The following is a 19,451-nucleotide window of genomic DNA, read 5'->3' on the forward strand; positions in this document are numbered from 1 at the left end:
ACATGTGTATTTCTTAATTTTAAGTGAGATTTTAAATGCCCAACTTTTACGTGTAATCCTTACATTGTGGTCACCTTGTGGTAACAAGGCCGAACTGACTGCAACTTATGGAAAACGAACGTTACAAAAAAAACCCCAAATCATGTCAAATTTAGCAGTAAGAGCAGGTAAAAACACTTCTTGTTTTGTGAGTCAGTTACAACCTCAATGTGCTGGCCTGAATTCCTTCTTTCCTTTTGCACACCAGTGGAAAAGCACCACACTGATCGAGGAGAGGAGGGAGGGGGAAAGCAGAGGTGGGTTAAAAAAGACCTCTGTGTCCAGGCTTTGGCCTGCAGCCAGGCAGCGGCAGCAGAGACGTGTCAGACCTGGTAAACCAGGGAGGCACACTCCTTAAAGTCTAGAAAAAACTTGAGCTAATATCTTCTTGTAATCCCTGCAAGACACTATTATAGTTGTAAAACAGTGGAAAATACAGCCTTATACAAGCTTTGCACGTGGACTTTAAGCTGAGCCTTGGAGATTGAAGGAGGACTTTGACTCAGAAGTCACTTTATAAAGCAGAGGAGAGGAGAAAGGAGGTTATTTCATCCAGCAGAGCGGAAACAAGAACAAGGCTGTGGCCATGTGGAGGACAGTTGGAACACTACTGCTAATACTACATACTGGTAAGACTGGCTTTTTAAAGCTAAATATGCTGTAAATGTATGAAAGAAAGTGCAACCGTTTTTCTTTTATATGAAAGATCTTTGATCCTGTGTTGGATCTTATTGAGTGTCCATGTACAGAAAAACAATTTTACTTTTAGATTTGAATATTCTTAAGACTCTTAAGATTTAAATAATTTGGCAAAAAAAAAAAATTAACCAAAAATGATTAAGAAACCATAATGACAAACTGTGCACAACAACGTTACTTACAAAAGGTTTAAAAAGTAGGACATTTACCTTGTACTGGTGCCTTTTGTATTATTACAGTTATTTCTGGTTACATCTTTACTAACTGATGACCAATAAAAGTGAAGCTATTTCTATGAATAATCCCCTATTCTGGAGGAATAACACTGTTCAGTCCTTATTGCTGTACCACAGAGAAAAATATATGAGAAAATGAATGTCGTGTGTGCAGTAAAAATATGCTTCCTTTCCCATTTAGTAAATTATTTTGCAACCCTTTTTAGATCCCAGCTCCCATGTTAGGAATAGCAGTGCTGAAGCAGAATGTAATTTTTGTAAATCAGGTGGTGTAACAATTTAATGCCAGAATAACTCCCTCTGTCTCTCCCTCAGTGTTTGGCCAAAGCACAATCAAATGGTGCACCATCTCACAGAACGAGCAGAAGAAATGTCAGGCCATGTCTCAGGCTTTCAGCACAGCCTCCATCCGTCCTTCCCTCAGCTGCGTCAATGCAGCGTCAGTGGAGGACTGCGGTCAGAAACTACAGGTAAGATTGAACTGGTAGGAAATCAAACTTGAAGCTTCCTTGGACCCAGAAAATTTGAAGATTGTTTATTTCAGTCATGTGGGACCAACAAGGACCCATTAAAGTTGATTAAATGCTCCGAGTACCATAAAGTACAGTCAGACTTCAGATAACAACATAAACCATGAACCAATAACTTGGTGATCTGTTATCAGCACAATGCACACTTTGTGTTTCTTTTTTTATGACAACCACAGACTGGGAGCTTCATGTTTATTTTAAAACCTTCATTGGTAAAGACTTGTTGTTGTTTCAAATATTTCTTCATTAGTTATCATCTTTGCAATGTTTGAGTTAATGAGTCATCCATTACTGCTGACGCCCTATGTCCTGTGTTTCACTATCATTAATATTTTTGTCTGCAGAGAAAGGAAGCTGATGCCCTGTCCATGTCTGCCAAAGACATCTACAACTTGGGGAAAACAGCTTCGTTTAAGATGGCTGGCAGTGAATCACAGGCTGGCTGTAAGACCCCAAATCAGTGAATTACAATTAAGGAGAAGTGATGAAGCTAGCGGGTTCTTAGCTTAGCTGAGCGCAGCATAAGTACAGGAACATGACAAAGTTTTTAAAAAAGGCCTTCGATCACTGCATGCTTGTTTAAATAATACAGAATAACTAGAAATGTCTAAATAAATAAAATAAATATTCTAACAACTGTTTCTTTGGCCATAGACAGACTACAATCAACTAACAAAACAATGAAAACAAAAGACACCCTGTTTCAGTTTTAAGGTTTTACATATTGGAACATTTAAATACAACCTCTAATGCAGTGGTTCTCAAACTGTGGTACACGTACCACTGGTGGTACGTGGGCTCCCTCTAGTGGTATACAGGAAGTCTCCAAAAACATTTTAAGATTAAATAATATACTATTTTCTGATTGAGGGATTTCTGAAAATTTTAAACCTACAGCTTTGCTGTCACTTCCAACATAAATGAAGACAAAACTAAACAGCAGTGACATTTGTAGGGTTATTAAAGTTGGACTAGCGGGTATATAATGATGTGCTATGTGGTGGCTAGCAACAGAGCTATGGTTAGCATAGTATAAACGCATTAGCACAGTGAAGCTGGAGGATGAACGCTAACTTTTTCAACTTGATAAATGTTAACGCGAGGGTTCCCGATGGTTAGGGACAAATGCAGTTGTATGGCAGGATGCTGTAAACGGACCAGTCAGGAGACTAGTGAGGTTATCTATTCACAATATGACAAGTAGATATTGCACCTTGGTATTAAATAAATAAATTAATTAATTAATTAATAAAAAAAAAAACGAACCTAAAATGCAGTACACCCCATGATTCAGTGAACCACGTTTAGCAGCAACAACTGAACATAATCACTTTCTGTATAACTTTATCAGGCTCTCACATCACTGGGGAGAATTTCGGTCCACTCCCTTTTCCAGAGCTACTTCAGATAATTGAGATTTGCACTCATTAATTTGTACACAGCTCTCTTAAGGTCGTGACAGAGCATTTCAATCAGGCTGAGGTTTGGACTTTGAATGGGCCTTTGCCACACCTTGATCACTTTTTCAGACATTCTGTTGTAAATTTGCTGCTAAGGCACAGATCACTGTCCATGGTATATGGCCGATTCCATGACTGCAATAGGTCTGAACGGCGTACTGCACCCTGCAGTATTTGACAAATATTGTGTACGTTATGGCCAAACATCTCCAGGTTGGTCTTGTCTGTCTAAAGGACACTGATCCAGAAGCCTTGTGATTTTGTTCAGATGCAGCTTTGCAAATCCTAAGCTGTGCCTTATTCTTTTTTAGAGGAAAGAGGTTTTCTCCTGGCAACCCTTCAAACAATCTGTACTTGTTTAGTCTTTTTCTAATTGTGCTAATTCTAATGAACTTCTGAAATTAACATGGCAACTGAGGCCTGCCAGCCCGTGATCACTCCTGAGGCGTAATATAATGACCATTTGTCAAGTTCCTGAGGGACGTGAAAGGTGACCCTCCACGTTCTTATGCTATGCGACAGGTTAAGGATGAAATCCAGTAGAATGACACTCCAACCATGTATTCAAGCCCTAACCCCAACCTTATCCCTAAGGTTAACCAGCACTTTAATGACGTTGGATAGTGTTTTCCAAAGCGATTTAAGTAAAACAAAAGTACATGTGTGGATTCATTCCAAACGATTCTCATGTTTCCTCATTTTTAAGATCTTGTAACCTAGGGACGTGTTGGGTGCCCGGAAGAGTAATATATCGAGGATTTGTCATGTACTGTAAAATGTTACGCTTTGGGAGTGAGAGTGTGTTGTTTTTGCAGTTCGTCTGAGCATCACACATTCTGGGGAGAATTTGCTGGGGTACCCACAGTTGGGAAAATTGTGTCAAAACTGATGCTTTTATAGAGATGCTCACACTTACTGATGATCAATTAATCGAATGTATTTGATAAGGAACACCTGGCTGCTACTCACCCTCTTAATTCCCGCAGAAGCAGTAATGGTGTTTTTAGAGTTTCTCACACTATTTCTGAGTTTTGGCTCAGTTTGTAAGGGTTAGTTAATTTGTTGCTAATGAAACAAGAGTAGCTTGATTTCTCATAAAAAGCAAGCACATAGGCCTAAATAAACAGCATTACATATGAATAATGTTTTATTCATATGTAAAGGTTTTACTATTATTACATAGTAAAACTCATCTTTTGTCACTCTTGAAGCTTTTATGACATTTTAAGCTTTTATGACTCTTCAAAAAGGATTATCTTCTGAACTCAGCGGAGAATATATCTCATTTGCTCTTTATATCATGTCTTTCTATTGAGTTTATATCTTCTGGCTTATCTCTACTAACATTAATGCACAGTGTTTCATAGAGATAGCAAATGACCAAGTCAGCCATTATGTTTACCTAGGATAAGTGTGTTACATTATGACTGCTGTTAATCCCAACAATAATTGTACATGTGGGATATTTCAAAACTGATGTGGTAAACTATACTTTGATCCCAGATATCTTTTGGTCTCTTCAGTGTCAACATGTCAGACACCATTTGTGGGTCTAGATTTATCAGTCTCATACAGCGGTTGCTAATACCTGTGCTTTTTTGCTTCAGCTGTCACCACCTACCATGCAGTTGCTGTAGTGAAGAAAAAAAACTCTGGCATCAATATCCACAACCTGGCAGGAAAGAAGAGCTGCCACACCGGGATAGGTCGCACTGCTGGGTGGAACATGCCCATAGGGTACTTGATAGACCAAGGCTACATGTCCGTGATGGGCTGCAACATCCCACAGGGTATGAATGACATGTTTGAGTTTTGAATATTTAGTCATTTTAGACAGAATACAACATGACAGGAACACAGTACAGCTAGCAGAGAATAACATGAGTTAAGTTTGTTTTATGGAGTAATCTTGAACAGGTGAGTACGGAGGTACAAGACGAAGTGACCAGGACAACACAGCCTACAATTATTTTCACAGCTACATAGAACTTATTAATAAATGATCAGATGATAGCGAATATATATATTTATATATACACTAAAGGAACATTGTGTCATTTTAACTGGAAGTTGAACCTGCAGTAAAAAAATACCCGCATAGGAAGGTTATCATGATTAACATAGTGATGTGTGTTTTTAAAGTAAAAGCCTCCAAATGGTTGTATAAATCAGCGGTCCCCAACCTTTTTTGCGCCACAGACCGGTTTATGCCCGACAATATTTTCACGGACCGGCATTTAAGGTGTCGCGGATAAATACAACAAAATAAAACTAGTACCGGTACCGAAAAAAAAAGAGATATTCATAACACACGTGAAAAGACCGAGGAAAACCGAGTTAACGATAAAAAGGATAACAGGGACAGTGAGAAAGGGCACTTAAAAAGAGAAAAAAGAAAAATCTCCTGGATCACCTGTTGAGAGAAAAAGAAGAGAAAACAAGCAAAAAAAAAAAAAACCAGAGCAACATACTAAACACAACACCATCGCATTAATCTAGCTAAGTATAAACAGCAGTAAATACTAAATATTGAATGTTGTTGTGCAGCAAGCAGGACCGACAGCACACAGTGTTTATTTTGGTACTTCGGTGTATGAACTCTACAGGAAAAATATTAAAATGATAATGCTAATAAAACTAACTGAGATTGCCTGCTGAACATTCAAAGTAAACTTTACACACTTCTCAAAATACATATTCTTACAGAATAATGTAATACACCGGTTGCATGTCACAGTAACATTTCGTTGCATGTGTGTGTGTTTGCATATTAGGTGTTGCAAATTTCTTCAATGCCAGTTGTATCCCTGGAGCTACCCAAGGTGAGCCCCAGTCTCTATGTCAGCTGTGCATAGGAGATGAAAGTGAGCAGCACAAATGTGAGATGAGCAGCAATGAGAGGTACTACAGCTACGAAGGAGCTTTCAGGTAAACCCACATTCACACTCATTACACTCTTACACAGAAGATACACAGTTAGGTATGAGTCCAGTATATCTGTTAATTTGTTTCTATTTCACAACAATCTTGGTCTCTGTAGGTGTTTGGCTGAAGGTGCTGGAGATGTGGCCTTCATCAAAGACACAACTGTAGGGGAGAACACTGACGGTAAAGTCATAGTTAGTGAAGGGTAGACAGACATTAGTTGGTTATTATAGTAATTAGTTTCCTACTAAGCCGGTTTTATCATTCAGGATGTAACTTAACCAGGTGCTTCTTCACCAGGTCGTGGTCCAACCTGGGCAAAAGATCTGAAGTCCTCAGACTATGAACTGCTGTGTCCTGATGGCACTAGAGCTCCTGTTACTCAGTGGAGCCGGTGCAACCTGGTCCCTGTCCCATCTCGTGGTGTTGTGGTCAGAAATGACATCAGTCCCTCTGTGGTGTTTAACATGCTGATGGAAGGCCTGGTAGGTCCAAACAAACCCTCCTTAGGAACATTCAGACATTAATGGCACATCAGTAGCACCTCAGTAAGCCAAGGGGTTATTTTTCTGCATTGTGAAAGTCAGAGCCTTTTTTTTCCCACCTACACAGTATGAATAACCATTACAAAAAAAATGTAAACAAAAAAACATTAATATCATTATTAAAGATGGTCACTAAATGTAAAGTTAAACAAACTCAGGCTACTGAACCTATTTGATTTTATAATCGGTTGAATACTACTACTACTACTAATAATAATAATATTAAATTGTATTTGCACTTTTCAAAACTAGTGTTACAAGGTTCTGCTGTCCAAACATTTTAAGTCAATTAAAAATCTTCACTAAAATTTGAAGGTGTGATTCAAATGTGAACAACTTAAAATTAATATTAATAGCAACTCCTAAAAGAAAAAGATGGAATTAAACATCATATATTCAAATAAACACACACATTTATGTACACATTTATGTACACATACCTAAAATTACAATATTCCTCCGGAGGTAGTAGCAAGCCTGGGTGACCTTGTTTGTGTCTCTCAAAGGTGAGATTAGAATTGAAAATCAATTAAACCTGTGCTGTGCTGCCATATGTTCCACTTACTGTCTGGTTACGTGCTTGTCAGTTGTACAGATGGCTAGTTAAGCCTGAATCAATCTCCAATAATAATTTTGGAAGAGTGTGTTCTTCGACCATCTGAAGCACCTCGGTTTAACTGTACTTATGCTACTGACAGCAAATTACCAGCTTCAGTGCTAAAAGCACGAGTAATGGCAAAAGCTCTGTGATATTAATAAAACTCCACAATAGTCACCAGTTTAGCCTTGGTGTGAGATTGCTTACATTTCTTATTGCATATAGAGTGTGTGGGTGTGTTAGTGTAGTTAAGAGTTCAAACTGGAGGTTGGCTGTGAGCTGAAAATGTAAGACTTCACTCAAGTCTGTGTTAGAGGCCAACTGAAATAATAGCTTAGAAACACTGGCATATGGTTTATATACATGTGAACATATGGTTACCACTTGGCTTTCAAGTTGTCAAGTTTGGAATAAAGTGTAAAAGTATTTTAAGATATGGCAGGATTTAACCATCTTAACCTTTACATGTGATAATGCCTTCCATGTTTTATTTGAATAACACTCTAGTCATAGTACTCCAGTGTTAATTGACATTGACCTCCTGTTTGCAGCAAAAGTCAAACTTCCCCATGTTTTCATCGGCGGATTATGGAGACGGAACTGTGCTTTTCTCTAATCTCGCCACCACCTTTAAGGCAGCTAACTCAGATGAACCCAAGAAATGGATGGGTAATAGGTACCATAATGCTTTGAAGGCCATGGACTGTGATCCCAAAGGTGAACAATCTTTTATTAAACACTTCGGATCATTCCTTAACTTGCTTTAAAACCTATTTAACTGTCTTTACAACCTACAACTACCTCCCATGTCAGATATCCCAAATGCCCTGCGGTGGTGTGTGATATCCAGCGGTGAGCAGCAGAAATGTGCTGACATGAGCGTGGCCTTCCAGAGTAAAGGGCTAACTCCAAACATTAACTGTGTCTACGGGGACTCTGTGACTGACTGTATGAAGAAAATCAAGGTAACAGAAATCTCCCTACTGGTTCTTAGTCCCTAAAACGACAATAACTCCGATCATTGCATTCAGTTCCCTACAAACACGTCACGTAATGCAAGTGTTGCATTTACCTACTGCATAAAATGATATTGCCTGACTGAAAACCTTCACAGAGATATTGCCTAACATTTAGCTTTACTGAAATAGCAAACATGACTGTGTGGGCCCACAGTAGACAGCAAACCCACCCCTGTTCTACAGCCCACAGCAGTTTTGCCTTTTGGGGCAAAACTGCTATATTAAGGATACATAATACTCACATGTACATTGTCTTGTTACCTCACAACTAGCATGCACTTACGAATATATGTAAATATGTTACTTACTTATCTCAGACAGCTATTATACATCAGCCTGCAGAATACTTTTGTAGAAATGATATAAAAAATGCTTTATTCTAGCAGTTCTGGTATCTTTACTCCAGCGTTTCCTTGTCATGTGTTTATAGAACAAAGATGCCGACGCCATCACTCTGGATGGAGGTTATATCTACACTGCAGGCAAAGACTATGGCTTGGTCCCAGCTACTGGCGAGAGCTACACAGGTAAAAACACAGAGACTCCAAAATACAGTCACAGTGGTCTGGTTTCACAGACGAGAAGCAATCATGCAGGTGGGGTTTTTTTCTTTTCTTTCTCCAGACGACCGTGATGGTTCCTCATACTACGCAGTTGCAGTGGTGAAAAAGAGCAGTTCTGACATTCGTAACCTAGACGACCTGCGTGGCCGTCGCTCCTGTCACACCGGATATGGCCGCACAGCTGGCTGGAACATTCCCGTAGCAGTTCTGATGGAGAGAGGTCTGATCAGCCCACAACAATGTCAGATACCCCAAGGTCAGTTTGGTGTGTGTGTGTGTGTGTGTGTGTGTGTGTGTGTGTGTGTGTGTGTGTGTGTGGTAGAAGTATGAGCTGATGTGGTCAGGAGGCAAATATAGAAAACTGTGAGCTTTGATAGCAGAGGCTGTAATAAAACTGTGTTATTTTTAGTTTCTCCAGTTCATTACAACCCTGATTAAGTTTTTTAAATTTTAGGCACATTTATGGTCAAACTGTAACACCAGTGGAATGATCAAACACTGCTGTTGCTCTTTCTTTTACCTCAGATAGAGCCTAAATTGTCAGGGCAGTCTCTAAATTTGCATTTTATGTTTCCCATGATGCTTAGCTGTTGGAGACTTCTTTGAAAAGTGCTGTGTACCAGGTGCGAATCAAGCCGGTTTCCCCAGCAGCCTGTGTGAACTCTGTGTGGGAGACGAATCAGGACAGAACAAATGCGAGAAAGGAAAAGACCTTTATGATGGCTACGACGGCGCCTTCAGGTACTAAAAACCCACCCCAAGCCCACTGCACCGCATCAGGAAATCTGGATTCATTCACTGAAGGAAGACATTTTTTACCCTCTTCTGTACAAACACTGCATTTCTTTAAGTCAGCATTTGTTAAAGCAGCTTTGAGCAATATTTTGCCCTGACAGTGTATCAAATAATTTAAGAGGATGTTGTTAAAATATTTTCTAATATAGCAGAAACAAGGTTTTGTCCTGTTTAAAGGAGATTTTCCTTCCCACTGTCGCCAAGTGCTTGCATATAGGAGGTTGTCAGGTTATTGGAAGGTCTTTACCTTTCAATTTTCAGCAGTGGAAATTTCATACAGATCCAAATCACAGAAGCATTTCTGATATATTTGTGTATATGGGAAACATGCCACAGCTCCTCCAAATTATAAAGTATAAATTCTATTGAAGATTAATGCACTCACGCAACACTTGCATGTGTTTGTTTATCCGGTCGTTTCAGGTGTGTGGCAAAAGGAGAGGGAGACGTGGCGTTCGTCAAGCATTCTACTGTCCTCGAAAACACTGACGGTAAGACGAGTAACACCGGACTTTGAGATGCTCACCTTTAAACGTCTCCTATTTTAGGGAGAATAAAAAAAACAAACAAAAAAAACATGTTTACATTAAAGTCAGTCATCTGAATTGTGTTGTGTAGGTCTGCTGCCTTCAGATTTCCAGCTGCTCTGTCAGTCTGAAGGTAAAGCCGAGGTAACGCATTATAAATACTGCAACCTGGGCAGAGTTCCTTCCCATGCTGTAATGGTACGCCCAGACATGAACATCCATGCTATCTATGGACTTTTGGACCAAGCACAGGTAATGCTGTTCATCTGAATGTTCTTTGTGAGAGTCAGAGATCCTTCAGAATAAGAGTTTGGGGATTTTTGGCAGTATGTTCAAGGATGCTCTGAGGTCTGAGAATTCAAACTGGGCATCCAAAAGCATGAATTACTCTGTCAAGCATGATTTTCCCATGAAATTTTTATATCCATGTGTTTCTTTGCAGACATATTTTGGCAGTGACACAGGTACTGCTTTCAAGATGTTTGACTCACAGGTGTACAAAGGTACAGATCTTATTTTCAAAGACTCCACTGTGCGTCTCGTGGGTGTTGCTGACAGAAAGACCTACCAGGAGTGGCTGGGCCAGGTCTACTTGGACTCGCTGGTTGATTTGGAGTGCAGCTCATCGAATGCAGGTAAAGCCAACATGCTAACCTATGTATGTCAAGTCTGAAGCTCCAGGCACTAGCCTAGTGTAACATAAAGACTGGAAATGGGGAAACTAGTAGAAGTATGGCATGCTCACACAAGAGTTTAAGACAGATGATGGAAAATGAAATGAAACAATGCAGCGGCCTCTTTAAGTTGAAATGCCAGAGTGCAGTTGTCCTAAATTTCTGTCTTAAAGTTTGCAAGGAATAAAAAAATGTGTGCTTTGTATCTGATACAAAAAGTTCCACTGATGGACAAAAATAAACAGATTGAAGACAATGGAGATCTAGAGTTGAAGAAAACTTGTTCCAACTTAAATTTGACTAAAAGCCGGCCATCTGTCTCGGGGATTGCTTCATTAACATAAAAATAAGTCTCATGTACAGCCTCGCTAATATTTCTTGATCTCTCTCCTTTTCCAGTGGCGTCCTCTGTGTGGCTGCTGCCAACTGCCTTGTTCAGCTTCATGCTGACCAACTACTGGATGTAACAACAGCATGACAGGCCTACACGGCTACTCTTTTCCCCACTCCTTTCCCCTTTTTCGTTTTTCTGTATGCTCTCCTTTCTGAGACACAACTGTCACTTCTTTTCCTTTTTTTTTCATTCACCTCTTTTCACCACATTAATGTCCAGGCTTTAATTCTTCTGATTGCTGTCCACTCAACCCCCGCCACCATAAATGCATTCACTGCCCTGGGAGCCCTTTGCCTTTCTGTATTTGCCTGATTGTATGTTAATTAAACACACGAGAGGACGGCATGTCGGAGCTGCCTTCGGATGTGAGATGTAGTAGTGCTGATGCACAACGCTTCCTGTTTTTGTGGCAGAGGTATGAGTAAGCTACCAGTCGACTGTCAGCCAAATAGGGGAACGTGCTGCTGCCGCTTTGTTTACTAAAGGTGAGCTGCCATATCAGTGCATGTGCTGCCATCTGTTACTGTAAGTGGGTAATGCAGCACCGTCTCTCCAAATCTGGCTTTGCAAAGAAAGCGCAGTCTGACTTTTAAGCTCACGTGTGAGCCGTTAAAGATTTAAAACTGTCCTGACCTAGCCAGTTATAACTGGATTCACACCGGCTTTTTAGTTTCCCAAGGTTTCCTGTGAGTCCACAAGTCAGATTGCTGCTTTGCTGCCACTTGCACTGTAAATACTGCATACGAGCACAGCCTTTTTCTTGCTCCAGGCTGTTTCTACTGTAAGCTAATACCATATCAGTGAAAATGGACTAGTGTGACCTGCACACAGAGCTGTGCTGCGAATGTGTAATGACAAGCAACTCCATGTGCGTCCGTAGGCTGTCTGCTTCATGTATACTCCTCAAATGTTTAAATTTTAAGTCCTTAAATGATGCGATCAAGCCTGCACCAGTGCAGTGAAATCTGTTTTTTTCTCATTATTGATTGTAATCTGATGCATTTGATCGGGAACAGCAGTGTCAGCAGACAATACATGTTCCACCATCCAGCCATTTTCTGCACATTTTGCAGTTTATCCGTTTTTTCACAGATGGAGTGAATAAAACCAGCACAACCTGTCAGGTTCCAACAACTTTGGGGAGAACATGAAGGAGACACCCTGTGGTTTGTGTCGGAGGGTGAATGCGAATTTGTTTTTCTGGATGGTTGAAGTGACAGAGGAGTGTTGGTGCAAGACTTGTTTGGGTCATTTGGACTTTAAAACCTTGAAAAAATTGTTTAATTTCAATTTTTGTAGGTCTAGTCTGGTTAGGAAGGGGTTTGATTTTCCTTTAATCATTCCAGAGTGTGATCGCATGTCTTCCAACCCAAACAGCTCACTTACTCTCTCTTTAACAATGACTGTTTTTGCTCAGATTCACTGTACCTGTTGGATGCTGCTGCTGCTGCTGCTGCTTGATGCTATTTCCTGTTGTTAACATGCTGATTGGATGTGAATTTTTCCTATGTTAAGAGATTTATTTTTATATGAAGTTCAGGTGCCATATCAGTGTATATGTACTGACTCATGTTGTCAGAAACCAATGCCTTCTCTTTCTGTGGATAAGACATGTATTTCTATGTGAAATGATGGAACATGTGACTAATATTTAGTTGCCAGGCCAGTGTGTCTGCACAAGTATTTCTAAATAAAGCTCTTTCTAATGAAATAAAGCTCTTTACTGCAAAATGCACTCTGTAGAGCCTTCTTTAAAATTGTCCAGTGTTGTTTTTTTTTTCACTTTTCTGTAGGTGTTTCAAATTCTCTCTCCATGAGGATCTTTTTTGTGGCCACTTTATTAGGCACAACTGTTCAACACTGTTAAACACAAATATCTAACCGACTAATCACATCACCGTAACTCAGTGCAATTAAACATGAGGGAGGTGACCTGTTCAGGTTTAAACTGAGCATCAGATTTGGGAAGAAAGTTGATTTAAGTGACTTTTTGGTGCCAGACGGGCTGGTCTGAGTCTTTAGAGGCTGCTGATCTGCTGAGAGTTTTCCACACAACTATTTCTAGAATATAGAGAGAATGATCTAAAAGTATCCAGTTGGCAGCAGTTCTCTGGGTAAAAATATTTTTATTATTCAGGGGACAATAATTCTTCAGGCTGATGGAAGGGAGCAGAAAGAAAATAACTACTTTTTACAACCAACATTTGCAGCAGAGCATCTCTAAACAGATTACACATCAAACTTTGAAGCAGGTGGGCTATGCCAGCAGAAAACCAAATTGGGTGCCCCTCCTGTCCACTGAGATCAGGACAACCCCCCCCCTCCAAAAAAAACAAACAAACCCAATGATCAATTAGAAAACAATGCCTGGTCTGGTGAGTCCAAAAATCTGCTGTGACATTCAGACGACAGGGTCCAAATTTGGTATAAACAATATGAAATTATGGATCCTTCCTGCCCTTATATCAAAGGTTCAGGGTGATGGTGGCGGAACGATATTGGGAGTTTTTTGTGTGTGTGTGTGTGTGTGTGTGTGTGTGGGGGGGGGTTCTTTTTACACTTTGGGCCCTTTAGGACAAACTGACCATTGCTTAAATGCCACAGCCTACCTGAGAATTGTTACTGACTGCATCTTCTGATGGCTGCTTCCAGCAGGATCAAAGACCATGTCACAAAGATCAGATCACCTCAAACTGGTTTGTTGAACGTGATGGTGAGGTCACTATACTCAAATGAGCTCCACAGTCATCAGATCTCAATCCAATGGACAACTTCTGCCTCATGCTACCAGTAGCAGCTAAATGTAAAACTAGTGAAAGAAAAAAAAACAAAACAAAAAGGGGAAACAATGTCAGTGGCCTCCACCTGTAAAATTCCTACTCTTTTGGGGATAATTAGAGGGGCAGCAATAAGACTATTTCATTGACACCAAGGTAGCTGAAACTATAAAACCCTTCTGCTACTAAACTGACCAAATCAATATCCCTGAAGTTTAATCAACTAATGCTGTACACCGATTAAAAAGTGTTCCTTTACTAAGAAGTTATTTTCATTTGGTAGCAAGTGTGCTTTCCCTGATATGACCAGATTCCTACTGTAAAACTCACCCATTGATTATGAGGTATAAAGTTTCTGGGCAATTGCACATATTTGTAATTGCGTCTCTGTACACCACAGCAGTTTAATACAATCAAGATGGGATTTAGGTGCAGACTATCAGCAGTTTTGAATTATAATATTTATTGATTGAGTCACATCTAAAAGGTCTTTTTACACAGCACATCTCACTTAATATGAATACTTTTTTATTCTAGAAACACAGAGCCAGAAAAGGCTCTTTGGCAGGATGATGTGTTACGGACAAATGATTGCACAGTTCGCTACAAGGGATGAATGTCAAGAAGACCTCATCAGAAGCCAATCTAAATCTTCTAAACAAAATGTTTTACTTAAACACAGCGTCCACGTCACCATCAGAAGTTTGTGGGAGGTAAAGAGCACACTTCAAGCTCCCACGTGTTTTCAGAAGTTTAAAAAGACATTGATTTTTCTAACCACAGTTTGTTATAAACTGACCTTGCAGATTGCAAGTACAGACATTACCGACCACCTGAGCGCACCCTGATGGTGATGGTTCACCAGCACGCCGTCTCTGTCCCATGCTGACACAATGTGCTCACACAATAGTTCTATTTAGTTCAAGCAGCAGCGTTTCGGTCACATCCCACAACCAGCTTGTCTTCTTCACTTCTTCACCTGCCTGGATCCGTCCTTCCAGCCTGACTTCACCTCATTCACAAACGTGTCTCTGACTCTCTTGAGGCGGCCACTGATCTCTCCCAGATCCCCGGGCACTTTGCTGGCCTCGTCCCGGACCTGCCGTAGCGTCTGGGAGCGCAAGGCCCGGTCCGAGGCGTCCCGTCCGGCTATCTGAGCCTTGGTGATAGCATAAGCTGTGATCTGAGCCGCCCTGCGAATCGGTCGAGACTCCGCCAACTTCTCAACGACGTGAAGGTTGTTGACGAGCGACGCTAACAGGCGAGCGAGCATTGTGGCAACTGGCTGTTAGCTTCTCCGTGTTCTCCCCGTGGGTTTCAGCCCTGTAAAGCCCACATACAAACCCATTATTGACCCTCGAAGTGTCGAGTACGTGGAGATGCAAGTTTAAGTACACAGAGAGAACTAGACGTACGTACCTCAGCTGAAGCAGGTGACCACTGAGTGACAGTGGGTGACGTAACGCAGACTGTGGGAGGGATGAGGCTAAAGTCGGTTTCGAGCTCGTCGTTCAGTGTTTCTTAAAGAAACAGGATCATCAAACGACTGTTTTCTTGGATTTAAAATGTTTCCATTAAAATTCAATTAATTGCATTTCACAGAACTGAAAGCAGTTTAAACAGTTTGCCATATGTGAACTTGGTTTTTGACTGTTAATGTGGACAGAGACTTGGCTCAGGGTTTCCTCTGCTGTCTTCCAGGGTAAATACGGCCATTCATACCACAACAAAATAAATACGCAGTTTACTTTAATATCCTATTTTTAAGATTTAAGACACACTTTTACTTTAATTTGTAATAAATAATTTTTAATAGAAAAAAATGTTCAGCGTCAAAACATACAAGACATTCCAGATGCATAATATTAAATTTCTAAGGCATAACAAGTAAAGTAAATATTTCACAAATTTAAAAGGATGTAACTTGATTTAAGAAGGTTGCTAGGATTTACAAGGCTGAATGACACATTCAAATTGGAGAATTACAGCCTTAGTCCTTAGACTATTTTCTTTACATTTCTGCTTTAAAAAAACAAGAACAACAACAAAACTGTCAATAACAGTAAACTACCGTCTTTAGAAAACAAAAAGACATATTTATATATATATTATGTATAAGTGACAAGAAAAAGGGAACTTAGTCCCACACGGTACCGACCAGAATCAACCAATGTGAATCCAACTTCAGGTAATTTTTCCGGACGGGTTTTGTAGTAACACCACCCGGTAAACGACATCCGGTCGTATCTTACGTATATCCGCTTTCAAGAGCAGATTTCCTGCTCGTTTCTCATTTTGCTTCCCCCCATTTTTTGCTCGCTGGTCTTTTAGCTTCACTCTCGTCAGACTCGGTACTGCAGCCATGCGGGTGTACGTGCTGTTCGCGGTGGCGGTGCTCTCCCTGAGCCCGGCGGCGGTGAGTGGAGCCGAGAAGAAGAAGCTGCAGATCGGCATCAAGAAGCGAGTGGACAACTGCCCCATCAAATCCCGCAAAGGAGACGTGCTGAATATGCACTACACCGGAAAGCTGGAGGACGGCACCGAATTTGACAGTAGCATTCCCCGCGACAGGCCTTTCACCTTCACCCTGGGCACCGGCCAGGTGATCAAAGGCTGGGACCAGGGCCTGCTGGGCATGTGCGAGGGCGAGAAGAGGAAGCTGGTCATCCCCGCTGAGCTGGGCTACGGAGACCGGGGAGCCCCTCCAAAGATCCCCGGCGGAGCGACGCTGATCTTCGAAGTGGAGCTGCTGAGCATCGAGAGGAGATCCGAGCTCTGACGAAGAAGAAGGACAGCTTTGAGAACGGTAAGATGTTAACACACCAGCCTGAGGGGCAAACAAAGTCTGCAGAAAGGATTGCTGCTTTCAGTGGTCATTCACCTAAAAGTGGCCCAGATAACATTTTCATAAGTTCAGATCCAGCTAGAAAACAACGTGCAGAGATTTTGGTAAAAGAAACAGCCTGACGGCGGGGTATCTTCTGCATTTTTAGACGTTTGTAAGCATTAATATCCTTAAAGCAAAAACACAGAGCTATATAACTAATGTAACTTATACATATGAAAAATCTTCGCGATTTGCTTAGGGGATGATGTCCTTGGACACACACTGACTGGGTTTTGTTTTGTTTTTTTACCCCGACTATAACAATATGCTCTTTAACTTTATTTTTCCAGGTTCCAGGAGATGCTGCGGCATTAAGTGGAGACCAAGTGACACCTGATGAAGATTAAAAGGCAAATATGAAAGAAGAGTCAGCAAAGCTCCTGTTTTCCTTCTACCAGCTTTGCTTTTTATGCTCTGATTCATTGAATTGAAATTGAGAAGATGCAAGAACTGGCTGTTTGTACCAGCTAAACTCTAGAGTGAGGGTTGACAGGAGCAGCTATGTCCTGTATCCTGACTGTGCTGTGCCGTCTCTTCATCTCATTTCATTTTAATTTTCTGTAAGCGGGTTTATTCACATCTGCACACTGTTTTTGTTATTTGGGGGGTTTTGTTCAGAAAATAATTTAGTGTGAAGTAGGAGTCGGGTCAGACTAGGATCATTTTTTTCACTGTAAGAATTTGAATTCTGTAATAAAATGTTTGTTAGTACTTTTCTTGTTTTGATTTCTTTTTTTTTTTACTACTTGAAATAAAAGGACTGTGCATATATTTTTTAGCTAACCCCCAGTTATTTCTATTTTAATTTCAAGCAGACTTGCAATTGTTTTTTATGGTCTTTAGCAGTAGTTCTGCAGGCTTTCTGAAAGTCTTACTAGCATCCTGTTGCAAACATGCAAATTTTGTTTGCTCTATTCTAATTGAAACTAGAAAGACCCAAAATGGAAGACTCTCAGTAGTATGCAGTGTTAATTCATCCTGACAGACAATGGAGCTAAAGGCATGCAAAATCCAAAAAAAGAGCTCTGAATGTCTGTTACGGAGCCTGGAGACTAGTTTGCCTATGAGAGCTCAGCTTCATAAAAACAATTAATAATAAGTTCTCTCTCACACACACACACACACACACACACACACTTTCTATTAACAAAATAAGCTACTTGGAAAAAAAAAAAGCAAAAGGAGGAAGGTAAAGTGGGGCACTGATCCTTTAGTAGCCAATAATAATAAAAGTGCAGTAGCCAATAGCGTGGCACCACATCTCACACAACAGCTGCACCAGTGGTCATGTGACTATGAGTCAGTTTAATAGTAGCAAGCGTTCAGTCTTTTGGTGGATATATATATATATATAAAAAAAAGACTTTTAAAACCGTAATATTAATGAGTTAAAATCTCTATTTTTGGCATAAAAGCCAAATTTGCTGTTTTATTTATTTATTTTGTTGACTTTGAGTTGGTGTGAACTTTCCTTAAAATACATATTTTAGTATGATTTTAAATAAACAATTGAAGTTCATTCGTGATTATGCACTTGCACTTGTGTAATAGAAACAGGACTCAAAATAGTATTTTAATGTTTTTATTAACATTTATTACATTTCTTTTTTAGGCTTTTGGGGTTTTGTGATTTATGCAAATAGCTCTTTAAACTGTCACAGACAGTCTGCCTGCTGGTAACAGTGACTGTATTTTGGCAATGATTGAATATCAACCGATGACTTTACAAATCACTGTACGTGTTTTCTACAGTCAGCAATACCAACAGGCGGCGCCATTAACGCGATCTAGAAGCTGCTGTACCCGGACTTTTTCAAAGGACGGACACATGAAACGGAAGCAACGTCGTCGCTTTTTTTTATTTTTATTCTTATAAACTTTATTTAACAAACAATTAGTATACAACATACGAACAGATGAAGTATACAAAACAACAGAACATGAACACACAAAGCCAGGGGTAAAAGAAAAAGGTAACAATTATAAGAATACACGCAAAAATTCACATACATAAATTTGTTTTGAGAGCCTTTTTGTTGGTGGAGTCTGATATTGATTGTATGTACATTTCCACATCCTTAAAATAATGACAGAAATATGGTGTTTTATTAGTAAACGTACATTTATGGATAAAAAATTTAGCTAAAAGTATTAACAAATTTATCAGAAAAAAACATTTATCATACTTCTTGGGGAACTTAAAGAAACAGAATAAAACATTTTCCCATCGTAAAGAAAACTCCCTAAAAATATGGACAGTAACAAACCTGCTACGTCGTCGCTTTTCCGGCATGCTCCTAGTTGGATGAGAAGGGTCCAAGAGCACCTGACTGCAGCCTGTTTTCATGAACAAATGTGCCATTAGTAATTTAATAATTCTAGGAATCAACTAGTCTGCTTACACTGATCATGTTGCCACTTTGTTTGCATTTTTTTTTTATCGTGCTTTATGGCAGATAAACACATAGATATGTTTCTTTCCTGACCCTGGTTTAGCACCTGGGGGGGGTGGAATTTGGGTCAGTTTCAAGCTGAAGCCAATGTTCGCTGTGCACAAGTTTAAGGTCTGTGGTGATATGACACAAGTGGTCAGAATTGGACTTCGATTGAGGCATCTAAAAATGGTAGCTGCACTGTAAGATATAAGTTAGGGTGACCCACTGAGTCATCAGACTCAGGACCATGACAACACCTAACTGTAGTTATCTCTTAGCTTTAGCAGCCACTCAGTGTTGCTTCACCAAGGAATTATTCTACATTTCTTTTTTTAATGTGTCTTTTGT

General features: G+C 40.1%; 3 protein-coding genes across 3 annotated transcripts; 2 read left to right on the forward strand and 1 right to left on the reverse strand.

The window, feature by feature from the left end:
- Window positions 1-367: 367 nt before the first annotated feature.
- On the forward strand, window positions 368-12,724 carry meltf (melanotransferrin). Its single transcript, XM_085386522.1, has 16 exons — window positions 368-668; window positions 1,290-1,444; window positions 1,849-1,948; window positions 4,572-4,754; window positions 5,739-5,892; window positions 6,005-6,072; window positions 6,190-6,374; window positions 7,584-7,749; window positions 7,846-7,997; window positions 8,482-8,578; window positions 8,676-8,870; window positions 9,202-9,355; window positions 9,833-9,900; window positions 10,028-10,188; window positions 10,379-10,571; window positions 11,010-12,724. Exons 1-16 carry the CDS (start codon window positions 626-628, stop codon window positions 11,075-11,077), a joined length of 2,142 nt encoding a protein of 713 aa, XP_085242648.1. The 5' UTR covers window positions 368-625; the 3' UTR covers window positions 11,078-12,724.
- An 808-nt stretch (window positions 12,725-13,532) lies between these two features.
- On the reverse strand, window positions 13,533-15,339 carry LOC146649284 (protein NCBP2AS2-like). The gene is made up of 2 exons (XM_085387066.1): window positions 15,201-15,339; window positions 13,533-15,104 (listed from the first exon to the last, which is right to left on the reverse strand). Exon 2 carries the CDS (start codon window positions 15,052-15,054, stop codon window positions 14,749-14,751), a length of 306 nt encoding a protein of 101 aa, XP_085243192.1. The 5' UTR covers window positions 15,055-15,104; window positions 15,201-15,339; the 3' UTR covers window positions 13,533-14,748.
- Window positions 15,340-16,028: 689 nt separating this feature from the next.
- On the forward strand, window positions 16,029-17,379 carry fkbp2 (FKBP prolyl isomerase 2). The gene is made up of 2 exons (XM_085387065.1): window positions 16,029-16,587; window positions 16,959-17,379. Exon 1 carries the CDS (start codon window positions 16,144-16,146, stop codon window positions 16,558-16,560), a length of 417 nt encoding a protein of 138 aa, XP_085243191.1. The 5' UTR covers window positions 16,029-16,143; the 3' UTR covers window positions 16,561-16,587; window positions 16,959-17,379.
- The last annotated feature ends 2,072 nt before the right edge of the window (window positions 17,380-19,451 follow it).

Source organism: Rhamphochromis longiceps, linkage group LG17 (genome assembly GCF_057381845.1).
Source record: "Rhamphochromis longiceps isolate RC_006_pf linkage group LG17, R_longiceps_female_GT1.1, whole genome shotgun sequence".
In the NCBI taxonomy this organism is placed as follows: Eukaryota; Metazoa; Chordata; class Actinopteri; order Cichliformes; family Cichlidae; genus Rhamphochromis; species Rhamphochromis longiceps.

What these genes read in the sequence shown, in the direction of transcription:
- meltf (XM_085386522.1), top strand. Translation starts at nt 626, where the DNA reads ATGTGGAGGACAGTTGGAACACTACTGCTAATACTACATACTG. An exon ending in CAGTGAATCACAGGCTGGCT is followed by an intron (nt 1,949 to 4,571) that starts GTAAGACCCCAA and finishes TTTTTGCTTCAG; the next exon opens with CTGTCACCACCTACCATGCA. An exon ending in CATGGACTGTGATCCCAAAG is followed by an intron (nt 7,750 to 7,845) that starts GTGAACAATCTT and finishes CTCCCATGTCAG; the next exon opens with ATATCCCAAATGCCCTGCGG.
- fkbp2 (XM_085387065.1), top strand. Translation starts at nt 16,144, where the DNA reads ATGCGGGTGTACGTGCTGTTCGCGGTGGCGGTGCTCTCCCTGAGCCCG.
- LOC146649284 (XM_085387066.1), bottom strand. Translation starts at nt 15,054, where the DNA reads ATGCTCGCTCGCCTGTTAGCGTCGCTCGTCAACAACCTTCACGTCGTT.